The sequence below is a fragment of the Rhincodon typus genome, chromosome 6, assembly GCF_021869965.1.
Source record: "Rhincodon typus isolate 14 chromosome 6, sRhiTyp1.1, whole genome shotgun sequence".
Taxonomy (NCBI): Eukaryota; Metazoa; Chordata; class Chondrichthyes; order Orectolobiformes; family Rhincodontidae; genus Rhincodon; species Rhincodon typus.
In genome coordinates this window covers 40,703,725-40,716,858 of record NC_063337.1, presented here as the reverse complement: position 1 = coordinate 40,716,858, position 13,134 = coordinate 40,703,725, and the positions used below count along the sequence as shown (strand labels likewise).

The 13,134-nt window shown below is 41.1% G+C and overlaps 1 protein-coding gene across 1 annotated transcript in view; it reads left to right on the top strand.

Moving 5' to 3' along the window:
• Positions 1-13,134, top strand: part of LOC109934176 (protein MFI) — a 40,756-nt gene that overhangs the window by 9,374 nt on the left and 18,248 nt on the right. The window contains exon 3 of the mRNA XM_020533009.2: positions 12,525-12,696. Coding sequence (XP_020388598.2) covers positions 12,525-12,696 — 172 coding nt within the window. The remainder of the gene's footprint in view (positions 1-12,524; positions 12,697-13,134) is intronic.

The window sequence follows — 13,134 nt, the reverse complement described above, 5'->3', positions numbered from 1 at the left end:
AGAGGAGCAGGAAAGCTGACATTTTGGGTCTGGACCCTTCTTCAGGAGAAGGGTCCAGACCCGAGACGTCAGCCTTCCTGCTCCTCTAATGCTGCTTGGCCTGCTGTGTTCATCCAGCTCTACACCTTATTAAAGTAGTATATTTACATTGCTTAAAAGTATAATGCCTAATTTTTCCAGTCTGTTATCTGTTTATAAGCATTACTTCAAGAATTTAAATCTGTTTCCGTAGCAATATGCAGCAAAACATTACACTAGTGCATATTTCTTGGCCTTCATTTAGAAGCTTAGGAGACCACATATTGTTTAGAAAATGGGCACTGAAGGGTCTAGCTTGACTGTTCTGTGGAATGTGCTGTTGAGTTTAAGGTGAGGATAAGGATATATAACATATATGGTAGGAGAGTGAAAGAGAAAGTTTTGTTCAATTTTTTTGATCACAACAATTGATTTAATTTTGTTATGCTCTCTAAAATGAAAGCAAAACTATTAGCATATTTTACAAAGTTTGTGGTGGCTTTTCTAACACCTGGATGCACTTATTCTTATCAGACTCAAGAACTCACATTTATGCAGTTTCATGTATGCAGTCCATTTTCTTCTGTGGAACAAATAGCTGCACTTGTAACTCTGAAACAAAAGGAAGGAAAACATTTCCTATCTGGTATACACCCAACTACAGTAGGCAATCGCTTGGGGGCCAATTGTAAAGCTTTAATTCCAGCATTGAATCTAGTTTTTCCTGTTTCATCTTTTGAGTTTTTAAAATTTATTTGTTCATGGGATGCGAGCATATCTGGCAAGGACATAAGATATTGCCATCCCTAATTACCTTGATTCACAGATCAGATGTTTCTGGGAAACATGCTACCTGTTGCAACAAAGAGTACCTTACTTTGAGAAGAGTCTGTTGAACACAGTTACTGTTATTTTGCTCGGAGTTGTTTTGCTCTGCAATCATGACATCACGTATGGTACGAGGTAGTGTGTTTATATATGGAACTGGACTTTCTGCTGCAATCTTGCAGCTCCAAGTAAAATTCCCAACTAGTGCCAATTTTGACCAGGCCTTAAGTCAGTTGCCCACTTCAAGTGACTGAATGACAGTGATGTGTTTCATGTGCTATGAGGTTTACCCTGCTTTAGAAAATTAGCAGGGTATAGCCCGTGTATGTTTCATGTGCCACTGTTGACCTGACTCTGACCCGCTGACAGTATGGTATGCTCCTTTTCTCCACAGAGAGAGAATGTATGGTAACAGCATTAAATAACTGGATGCACAACTTACAAGGCAAGCCAGTGATTAACTTTCCAAATCATTCAGTGACCTCACTTTCCCTATATCTGCAATGTCCTTCAGCCCTTCAAGCTTTCAAGATATCTACTCTCTGATGTTAACATCTTGAGCATCCCTGATCTAGTCTGTGCTGTCATGAGCTCAGGTTCTTCAGAGCCAATGAAAATGTGACAGTTTTTTTGGGACCTCAGTCATATTATCAATCCCTATGTATTCCATACAAGAATATTATTTCACTTCGAAAGGTAACCCTTAGCATAATTTTAATAAACGTCCAAAGCATTTAATTTAATCATTTGACTGTAGCATGAAGTGCCAATTATTCAATGTATCAAGATGTTCAGCATTTACATAATAGCTTTTGATTTCTGCCAGATATTATTTTAGGGTAGATACTTAATGGAACTCTCAACCAAATGCAACCATGTGAATTAGGAGCAGAGTAGGCCATTCGTGCCCTCATACCTGCTCCATTATTCAAAAAGGTAATTCCTGTCTACCCTGATGACGTTTGACTCCCGTGTTATTCAAGAATCTACTTATATCTACCTTAAAAGTATTCAACGACTCTGCCTCTTTCTGGGGAAAAGAGCTCTATAGACTCTCAGCCTCCTGAGAGAAGAATTTATCCTGAATTCCATCTTAAATGGAAGATCTCTTATATTTAAACTGTGTCCCTTATTTCTAGTCTATCCCACAAGAGAAAATATCCTTTATGCATCCAATCTGTCAAGCCCTGTCAGGATTTTGTATGTCTCAATAAGATCACCTCTGAACTCTAATGGATATAGAGATAGTAGGAACTGCCAATGCTGGAGTCTGAGATAACAAGGTATGAGCTGGATGAACACAGCAGGCCAGGCAGCATCAGAGGAGCAGGAAAGCTGATGTTTCGGGTCTGGACCCTTCTTCAGAAATGGGGTAGGGGAAGGGGGCTCTGAAATAAATAGAGAGGGGGAGATGATGACAGAAGGTAGATAGAGAAGCAAATAGGTGGGAAGGAAGACGGACAGGTCGAGGAGGCGGGGATGAGGCTAGTAGGTAGGAAGTGGGGGTGGGGGTGGGGGTTGGTCAGTGAGGTGGGAGGAGCGGATAGGTGGGACAAAAGACGGACAGGTCAAGGAGGCAGGGACGAGCTGGGCTGGTCGTGGAATGAGGTCGGGGGTGGGGAGATTTTGAAGCTTGTAAAGTTCACATTGAAACCACTGGGCTGCAGGGTTCCTGGGTGGAATATGAGGTGCTGTTCCTCCAGCCTTCGGGTGGCATCATTTTGGCACTGGAGGAGGCACAGGATGGACATGTCGAAGGAGTGGGAGCGGGAGTTGAAGTGGTTTGCGACTGGGAGGTGTTGTCGTTTGTCTCGAACCGAGCGTAGATGCTCCACAAAGCGGTCTCCAAGCCTCCGCTTGGTTTCCCCGATGTAGAGGAGGCCACATCAGGAACAGCGGATACAATATACCACATTAGCCTTCTGGAGGGACCGCTCTCTCTGTGACTCCCTTGTCCGCTACACACTCCCCACGAGCCCCACCACCCCCGGCACTTTTCCCTGCAACTGCAGGAGGTGCTACACCTGCCCCTACATCTCTCACCCCCACCCACCTGCATCCTAGGCCCCAAGAAAACCTTCCACATTAAACAGATGTTCACCTGCACATCCACTAATGTGGTATATTGCATCCGTTGTTCCCGATGTGGCCTCCTCTACATCGGGGAAACCAAGCGGAGGCTTGGAGACCACTTTGTGGAGCACCTACGCTCGGTTCGTGACAAACAACACCTCCCAGTCGCAAGCCACTTCAACTCCCCCTCCCACTCCTTGGACGACATGTCCATCCTGGGCCTCCTCCAGTGCCACAGCGATGCCACCCGAAGCCTGGAAGAACAGCATCTCATATTCCACCCGGGAACCCTGCAGCACAATGGTCTCAATGTCGTCTTTACAAGCTTCAAAATCTCCCCACCCCCAACCTCATCCCAAGACCAGCCCACCTCATCCCTGCCTCCTTGACCTGTCCATCTTCCCTCCCACCTACCCGCCTCTCCCTCCTCACTGACCAACCCCCATCCCAACTCCATACCTACACTCACCTGTACTGGCTTCACCCCCACCTCCTTGACCTGTCCGTCTTCTCTCCACCTATCTGCTCCTGTATCCACGTTCTATCATCGCTTCCCCCTCTCTCTATTTATTTCACAGACCCCTTCGCCTCCCCCATTTCTGAAGAAGTGCCCAGACCCGAAACGTCAGCTTTCCTGCTCCTCTGATGCTGCCTGGCCTGCTGTGTTCATCCAGCTCTACACCTTGTTATCTAATGGATATAGACCTTGTCTGTCTAACTTTCCTTCTTCCATCTCTGGTATCAGTTGACTGAACCTTCTCTGTACTTTTCTAATGCACTTATATCCTTTCTTCAATAAGGAGACCAAATGTAGACAATACTCCAGACATGGTCTCACCAGTGCCCTGTATAATGGAGCAAAACATCTTTTTATATTTAATTCTCATTGCAATAAGAAGGAAATTCCATTTGCATTCCTGAGTAATTACCATATACTAACTTCCATGTACCAAGACACCCAGAACCCTCTTTTCGGGAGCTTCTTTGCATTGTTCTATTCTTACTACCAAAGTGTACAAGTTCACATTTCACTACATTGAAGTCCATCTGCCAAATTTTGTCCACTAACTTAACTTGTAAATCCTTTTATAGACTTCTTGTCTTACTTTTCTATCTATGTTTGTGCCATCAGCAAATTTAGCAACCATACATTTGGTTCCTTTTTCTAAGTAATTAATTTTAATTTTTTTATTCACTTGTGGGAGACGGGCTTCGCTGGCTGACCAGCATTTATTGCCCATTCCTAGTTGCCTTTGAGAAGGTCATGGTGAGCTGCCTCTTGAACCAGTGCAGTCCACATGCTGCAAGATCCGCAATCCAGGATTTTTGACCCAGGAACAGTGATATATTTCCAAGTCGGGATGGTGAGTGACTTGGAGGGAAACATGCAGGTGACAGTGGAGTTCCCATATATCTGCTGCCCTTGTCTTTCTAGACGGAAATGATTTTGGGTTTGGAAGGTGCTGTCTAAGGATATTTGTTGAACTCCTGCAGTGTATCTTGTAGATAGTACACACTGCTGCTACTGAACATCTGTGGTTGAGGGAGTGGATGATTGTGTCAGTCAAGTGGCCTGCTTTGTCCTGGATGGTGTCAAGCTTCTTGAGTATTGTTGGAGATGCACCCATCCAGACAAGTGGGGAGTATTTCCATTACATTTCTGACTTGTGCCATGTAGATGCTAGACAGCTGTTGGGGAGTTAGGAGGTGAGTTACTCATTGCAATAATCCTAGCCTCTAACCTGCTCTTGTAACCACAGTATTTATATGATGAGTCCAGTTCAGTTTCTGCTCAATGGTAACCCCAGGATGTTGACACTGGGGGATTCAGTGATGATAATATCATTGAATGTCAAGGAGCAGTGGTTATTATGTCTCTTATTAGAGATAGTCTTTGCCTGGCATTTGTGTCTGCAAAATAGTTGAGGCCTTAGCACGATCCCCATGGTACTCCATGAATTGTCATTTTCTAACCTGAAAATGACCCATCTATGTATACTCTGTTTCCTGTTAGCTGTCCAATCCCCTATTCATGTTGTTATGTTACCCCTACACCACGAGTTTTTATTTTGTAAATAATCTTTGATATGGTACATTATTATATCACAGTTTCCGGCATCTTCCCAGTAACAGATGTTAAGCTAACTGTACGTCCCACTACCCAAACTGTAACCCTGCTTTCTTAAGTAGAGAAGTCAAAATCATTACAGGCAATAGCAAGTGGTTGTGGGTTGCAAAAGAGTACCGTTCCTGAGTATATTTGCAAGTAAATTTGTATACGAGTCAAAACACAATACAGGACAATAGCTGTTCGTATATCGTCTATATCGTTGGATCTTTAAACTTACAGGTGCCTCTTAAAGGCACGTGCACTACTAACTGACGAGAACACAGTCTGGCAAGTGTAGACAGACCCGACACCACAACTGGGCAACAAGATTCTCAACACACTAAAGAGACTCGAACAGACTGGACAAATCAACAAAACAGACTTCTTAAGAATGAAACCTGAAGGAACTAACACCCCCCGATTCTTCTACGGCCTCCCTAAGGTACACAAACCGGAAGTACCCCTCAGACCCATAGTCTCCCTGGCAGGCACGCCATCGCATAGATTAGCCAAGGAGCTACAAAGGAGACTAAAGCACCTCGTCATCAAGTCACCCCACTCAATCCACTCAGGAGTTCCTCAATTCATCAAGGACATAAGAACAGATGATGACGAGACCATGGTATCATTTGACGTTACTGCCCTATTCACATCGATAGGCATACCACTAGCAAGAGAAACACTGACAACACTACTAAAACAAGAACAAGACCCGAGTGACACCATTTCCACAGACAACATGCTGAAGCTACTGGACCTATGCTTCACCACCCACTTCACCTTTAACAGCCAAATATATGAACAGATCCATGGGATCACCTATCTCTGGACTAATAGCTGAAGCGATGATGCAGAGATTTGAAAGTATGGCCATTCCGCTAACCCAACCAAAACTATGGATACGCTACGTGGACAACACCTTCGTTATTATTAAACGGACCAAACTAGATGAGACGCACAAACTAATAAACAACACCCTCACCAGGATCAGATTCCCCAGAGAAGAGGAGAAGAACAAACAGCTCCCATTCCTGGACATCATGGTGGAACGCAGGATAAGTGGGGAGTTCCTAACAAAGTTCACAGGAAAGCCACTCACACTGAACAAGTACTGAATTTCAACAGCAACCACCCTAACACACAAACAAAGTTGCGTGAGAACATTATTTAAACGGACAACAACGCACTCCAGCAGCACAGAGCTACGCCAAGAAGAAGAAGAGTACCTCTTCCAAGTATTCAAAGACAATGGATACCTGAAAAACTGGGTCAGAAGATGCCTATCTCGCACACGACAACAGGAAGATACTACATGCCCCGATACACTCACCACGCTACCTTACATCAGGAACACATCTGAACTGACCACAAGACTCCTATGACCACTGGGATTCAGAGTTGCACACAAACCCACATTAACCCTACGTCAACTGCTCACCCGGACCAAAGACCCACTACCCACAATGGACAGGACCAATGTCATATACAAGATTCCCTACAAAGACTGCGACAAAGACTACATTGGACAAACAGGAAGGAAATTAGCCACAAGAGTACATGAACATCAATTGGCCACAAAAAGACACGACCAATACTCACTCATCTCCATCCACACGGATAAGGAGAACCACCAATTCAGTTGGGACAACACCAGGATCCTGCGACAGGCAAAGCAGAGACAAGCACAGGAATTCCTAGAAGCCTGGTACTCCACTAAGAAAGCCACCAATAAACACATAGAGCTAGACCCCATATACACTCCATTGTGAAGGGAAACCGGAAGTGAGGTAATCCAGCTCAATGGACACCAGAGTTTAAATAACAGGTGGAAAAACACAACAGCTCTTCATCAGAGGCTGCACTGATGATGTTACCCAGCAGGATAATGAAACGTCTGCAGAACAATGAACCAGCTCGGCGAACCAACCAACTTCAACACCCACAACCAGAGCTACAAATCTTCTCTAAAATCTTAGAATTAATAACGCTCTTTTTCAGTAACTTGGGATGAACTATGTTAAAGCTATGTTAAAAATGCAAAAATAAAACACTGGGGATGCTGAATGTGAAATAAAAACAAAAAATGCTGAAAGAACTCAGCTGGCCCAGCAGATCTGTGTACTGTACTGACCTGAACCATTAACTCTTTATCTCTCCACAATTAATATGTTCAAATCTGAGAACTGAGTTGAGGAACGTAAACATTTAAAAATGATTATGATTTTATATGCCAAGATTAAGCTGTGGACCGTTATCAGTAACAAGCTTTCTGGTAACAAACTTTGTAAAGATCTCCAGCAATATTTCAATGGTTTTCTCTAAAGATGTTGGCAACTTTAGGCCATTTAGTTTGCACATCCAGCACTATGAAAAACATTTGCCCTTCAAAAGGCAGCCCAATGTAGTCAGTAAGGATTCTTTGCCATGGCTTTTTTTGTCCATTCACATGGGTGTAATGGCTCTAATGGAGGTAGGTTGCAAACTCTTGCATAAGCTACACATATTCCTGCCTTCTCCTCAACTTTGGAGTCGAGCCCTGGCCACCAAAAATAGATTCTGGCTGTCTCCTTCATTCTGACAATGCCACGGTGACCTTTGTGGAGTTGATTTAACAAATTTTTCCTTAACAGTGGTGGAAATGATGACCCTCATTCCCCATAGGAGACATTCTGCTTGTATGGGTAGAGTGATATATGTTTTCAGTTCTGGGGTTATTTCGTAATCTTGCAATGGAGTACCATATCCATCATTTTTATGGTAGCGGATCATTTCCTAGTGTACTTCTTAACTTGTCCTTCTGTTACTGGAGTACTCCCTTCATGTTCAAAGTAGAAAAAGCCTACATAAGGACTGTTTGGTTCATTTGCAAAGGTGATCTAGAGAGCCCATCAGCATTGCCATATAAGATGGATTGCCAATACTTAATTACATAAGTGTGAGCTGATAGCAACAATGCCCACTTCTGCACACAGCTCACTGTTGAAGAAAGTATCCCTATATGAGGTCCAAATATTGTGGTCAGTGGTCTGTTAGCAGGGTAAATTCCCACATCTACAGGAATCAGTACAATCGTCTTATACCAAAAATGATTCACTGGCTACTTTCTCTATTCAAGCATATTTTAATAATTTTGCAAAAGCTATTGACCCCTTTTCACCATTGGGTAATATATGAGAAATGACTGCTCCCAATCCATAACAGATAGTAGTTGCAATGGTAATTTTGGGTCAAAATAGGTCAGGACTTCTGACTTTAATAAAACCTATTTGACTTGTATAAATTTTCACATTGATCTTCCCATTTCCAATTCTTATTTTGGCATAATAAATTGTATAATGGCTTGAGAATTATTGCAAGATTTGGGACAAACCTACCATATTGATTTAGCAAGTTCAAAATATATCGGATTTGGTTTACATGCTTACGTGCTGGTGCTTCAGTTAAGGCTTTTACTTTTGAAGGTGATTTGTGTGTTCCTTAGCTTCAATGACTAGGCTAAGTATTCAATGGACAATTTAAAAAATTTACATTTGTCTTTCCTTATTCTTAGGCTGTACTAATTAAGTTTCTGTACATTAGCATCTAAATTGCTGAAATGCTTTTTTTTTCATTTCTCCCTGTAATGAAAATATTGTCGAAGTAACCCTGGATCCCTTCCAATTCACTTAAAATTTGATCCAAAGCATGTCAACATAATGCAGATGCAGATATGATTTCAAATAAAAGTTTCTTGTATTTGAATAATCCTTTTATGTGTTACAGTTGTCAAGTATTTCTGTAACTCAGGCATGACTGAGGTCAACTTTACTTAGAAGCTGGCCGCCAGCTAACCCAGCAAATAGCCCATCAACTAAAGGCAAAAGATATTGCTCAGCACACAGCACGAGATTAATAGTGACCTTACAATCACCGCACGTGGTTACCAATCAATCTTTCTTAAACACTAGCACGGCAGGTGTGGCCCAAATACTCACATTTATGGATCCAAGGACTGCTGTCTTGACTAGCCTCATTAATTCTGCTTTGACCTTTAGTCTGATTGCAGAAGGTACTGGATTAGCCTTGCAACATCTTGCCTAAGTCTTACTTTTGACTGTTAATTTAACAGAAATATTTTCATTGCTTCCCAGATCACTGTTGAAAACAATGGCATGCTTTTTTTAGAATTTGTGATAGACCAGTCTCAGAATATGACATGCAATTTATTTTAGCCCATTGAGTTTGATTTTTCTCCAACCATACTCTTCCCAATAAGGTTGGAAAATTTCCTTTGGTAACATGTAGAAACAAATTTTATGAATGACCATATAACTGTACATTTACATTGATACAACCCTTTAAAGGCACCACATCACCTGTATCTGTTCTTAGCACATTTTTTGAGGTTTGCAGCGCAATGTGACTGAGCTGCTTCTGATACACACTTTCAGATATCCACAAAACTGCCGCTCCACTGTCCACTTTCGTTTTTCCTGGTTTTCCATTCAATAAGGGATTGACCCAGCATAGGCTGGTGTCACCAGCAATGGCCAGTATGCTTAATAACAGCCCCACTTCAGACTGAGAGTCTGGGCTTTTGTCATGACCTTTTTGTACCATGTAGACTTTCTTCCTACTCTTCAGTTTCTGTACTTTTGTTATATGTTGTTCATGTTTCTCCTTCAACCACACCCATTCATTGTGGTCTTTTATTCCTGCAGTTTATGCATACAGCTTCTTTAGACCAGCAATTTGCTGCTGCATGACCTGCTTTTCTACACTTGAGTCTGTGTGGGTGACCATCTCTCAGCCACCATTTTGTGATCTTTGTCAGTTGCCATTTTGTAAATTCTCATGCTCGAGCTTAGTTGTTGAGCTTCCTGGGCTGCAACTTCCATTGAAACTGCTATTTGCAGTGCTTTCTTTAAGGCTATGTTCCCTTCCATTAGTAATCTTTTCTGGACATCTTAAAATGCAAACCAGTCTGACTCTGACAGCGTATTTAAATTGTCTCCAAGTTTCCAAAATTCTCCTAACTTCTTTAAAATTGCTATGAACTGTAAGATAAGTTCACCATCATGCTGATTGTGTTTGTAGAATCTGAACCTTTCAGCAATGGTTTTGGTGAAAAATGGTCCTGTAGGATTCTACTATTTCTTCACAAGTTTTGGAACCCAGCTTCTCTAGCTGTACCAGATTCATCAGGGATTTATAAGCTTCTCTCACTATAATAATCAGGAATACAGAGCCCACTATATCTGCTTCAATTTTGTTAACTTGGGCAAAATAATAGAATTTTTCTGTGTAGGCGGTCAAGCTTTCCATGTTTTCATCATACAGTCCCACAGATACAAAATTTCCCACCATTTTATATTTATTTTAAAATGGTAAGAGCTGCATAGTACAATGTATCAATATCAGCACTACCTTACCTTCTCCTGTTTACAACAAGATACAGTATTCCTGAGGCTGCCTGTTTCTTTCCGCATTTATACCCCTAAAACATGTCAAAACATTTCCCTTGAGTAGGGCATTGGTTACTCCCTTGTTACTGTCTTCAGGGTGAAGTTTGTGACGAGATTTTTCTGCACTGTTCTCAATTTTTTCTCTTGCTGACTATACCTGCTTCAGTGTAGTGATAACATCTGTTGATGTTTCTTCTTTTGAAGTGCCTCTAAGATCTTCTGTGAGGACCACAATTCTGTTTTAATTTGACAAATCAGTGAACTGACCTAGTGGATCTCGAAGCAGTTTTTATCTTTGTCACCAGTTTTCTTCTTGTGTTATATTACAAGAAGAACCAAGAGGTCAAGGTGTTTAACAACAACAGGAGCTTTACTAAGGAGGTTTTCACTCTTCAGGCAACAAAGTTAGGCTATACTGTTTTCCACCTAAAATGGTTGATGCTGTCATTGTGATGTAACGTGATTAGCCTCTTAAAATGACAATCTACTATGCTTACCAAATACACAACATATGATAGAACATGGAACAGAACAGCATAGGAACAGTCCCTTTGGCCTACCATGCCTGCGCCGACAATGATGCCATTCTAAAGTAATCCCATGTGCCTGCACATGGTCCATATCCCTCTATTCCCTACCTGTTCATGTGTCTGTTTAAATGCCTCTTAAATGTTGCTATAATGTCTGCTTACACCATCTTCCCTGGCAGCATGTTTCCGACTTATGCTTCCCATAATTTTATCAGGTTGCCCTTCAGACTCTTATGATAGCCGTTCAAACCTGCACCTCAGTCACCTAGAAGGGCAAGGCAGTAGATAGATATGAATAGCATTCCCTGCAAGATTTTCGTCCGAGTAACACACTATCCCAAATTGGAACTATATTGCTATTTGTTCACTGTTGCTCTGTCAAATCCTGAAACTCCATTGTATATAGTGCCTCAAATGGACATTATCTGCACGCAAACCCTAAGTCAACTGGAAAGTAATATTTTTCATTTCTTGAGCTGATTCTGCATTCTTATACAAACAAAAGGATAATGCATTGTATAGTTTAATTGTGATATATCATAATCTACATCTTCATGTGTAGGGGATAATTCCAAAGTTTACAATGACTCAAAATTTTGGTGAACTATAAACTGAGTAGGACAATGTAGAACTTAAAGGATATTGACATGGTGGAGTGGGCAGTTAAGTGACAGATGAAGTTCAATGTCGAAAAGTGTGAGGTGATGCACATTGGTAGGACAAGAACAAAGAAATACTGTATCAAATAAAGGGTATTATTCTAAAGGGTGCACAGGAGCAGAGAGTCCTGGTTGCGTGTGTGCATGAATCATTAAAGCTGGAAGGACAGGTAGCCATTAATAAGCCATCCAGCACTCTAGACTTCCTAAATAAGGACACCAGGTACAACAGTAGAGAAGCTATGATGAATTCACGTAAGATACTGGTTAGATCTCCGTTTGGATAGTATGTACAGTTCTGTTTGCCAAACTATGGGAAGGGTGTGAATGAATTGAAGAGAGTACCAAAAAAAATTTACAGAAACGACTTCGGAGATGAGACACTTCAATTACATGGAAAGGTTGTTGAGGTTAGGACTGATTTCCTTGGAGAAGAGAAAACTAAGAGGAGATTTGATGGAATTCATGAGAGGTCTGGATAAAGCAGATATGGAGAAATTGTTCCTGTTGTAACAGATCAAAAACTAAAGGGCACAGTTTTAAAGTGGCTTGCAATAGAAACAAATGTGAAGTGAGAAAAAATATTTCACACAGTGAGTAGTTAAGGTATGGATTGCACTGTCTAGATATGTAGGGGAGGCAAGTTCAATTCTGGCATTCATGAGGGCATTGTATATTATTTAAATAGAAATGATGTGTGGTTTTATGGAGAAATGGTAGGATATTGGTACTAAGATAAAATACTGAGAGCTAGTGGTCTGAATAGCCTCCTTCTATGACTCTGTTTCATACTTGTGTGTCAAAACTGAACTAATATTTACTAATTCACAAATGAACTTGTTAAATTTTGTGACTTTTTAAGTATCGATGCATATCTGCCAGATGCCAACAGTGAGGATGAACACAGCCTCGCAGACAGCGAGATGTTGGCCAATGAGTCCTTTAAATTTGAGAGCTCTCTAACTAAAGAGCAGCAAGAAGCTTTGGCAGAAAATTCAGCAAGAGTAATCCAAAGAGCATGGAGAAGACACATCGTAAGTTTAACTTTGTGCTAAGTTGGCAAACGGCAATGTAGGGTGGGGAGTTACAGGAAGCACAAAATTGCTGAGCAGTTTTAGGCTGTTTTTTCATCTGCATTTAACCACGCATTTTATTAATTTATTAATTGATATTGGGTCATGTTTTCATACATTATTATGATAAATTTCAAAAGTACTTCAAAATATAAAGCATTTAGGGATATTTTGAGGGTGTGAAAGGCACAATGTAAATTCAAATTTTCTCTTTTTTTCTCAAGGTATTTCTCAAATGTCACAAAATTTAAAGGGCAATTTAGTAAATTGTACATGTGCAAATATATTTTTAAAATAAATATGTTTTTGAAACAAAAACAATTCCATTGAAGACCTTAAAGTTTGGCAAGACTGAAAACAGTCAGGAAAGCTATGTTAAAAATAGTTTTACACACGTTT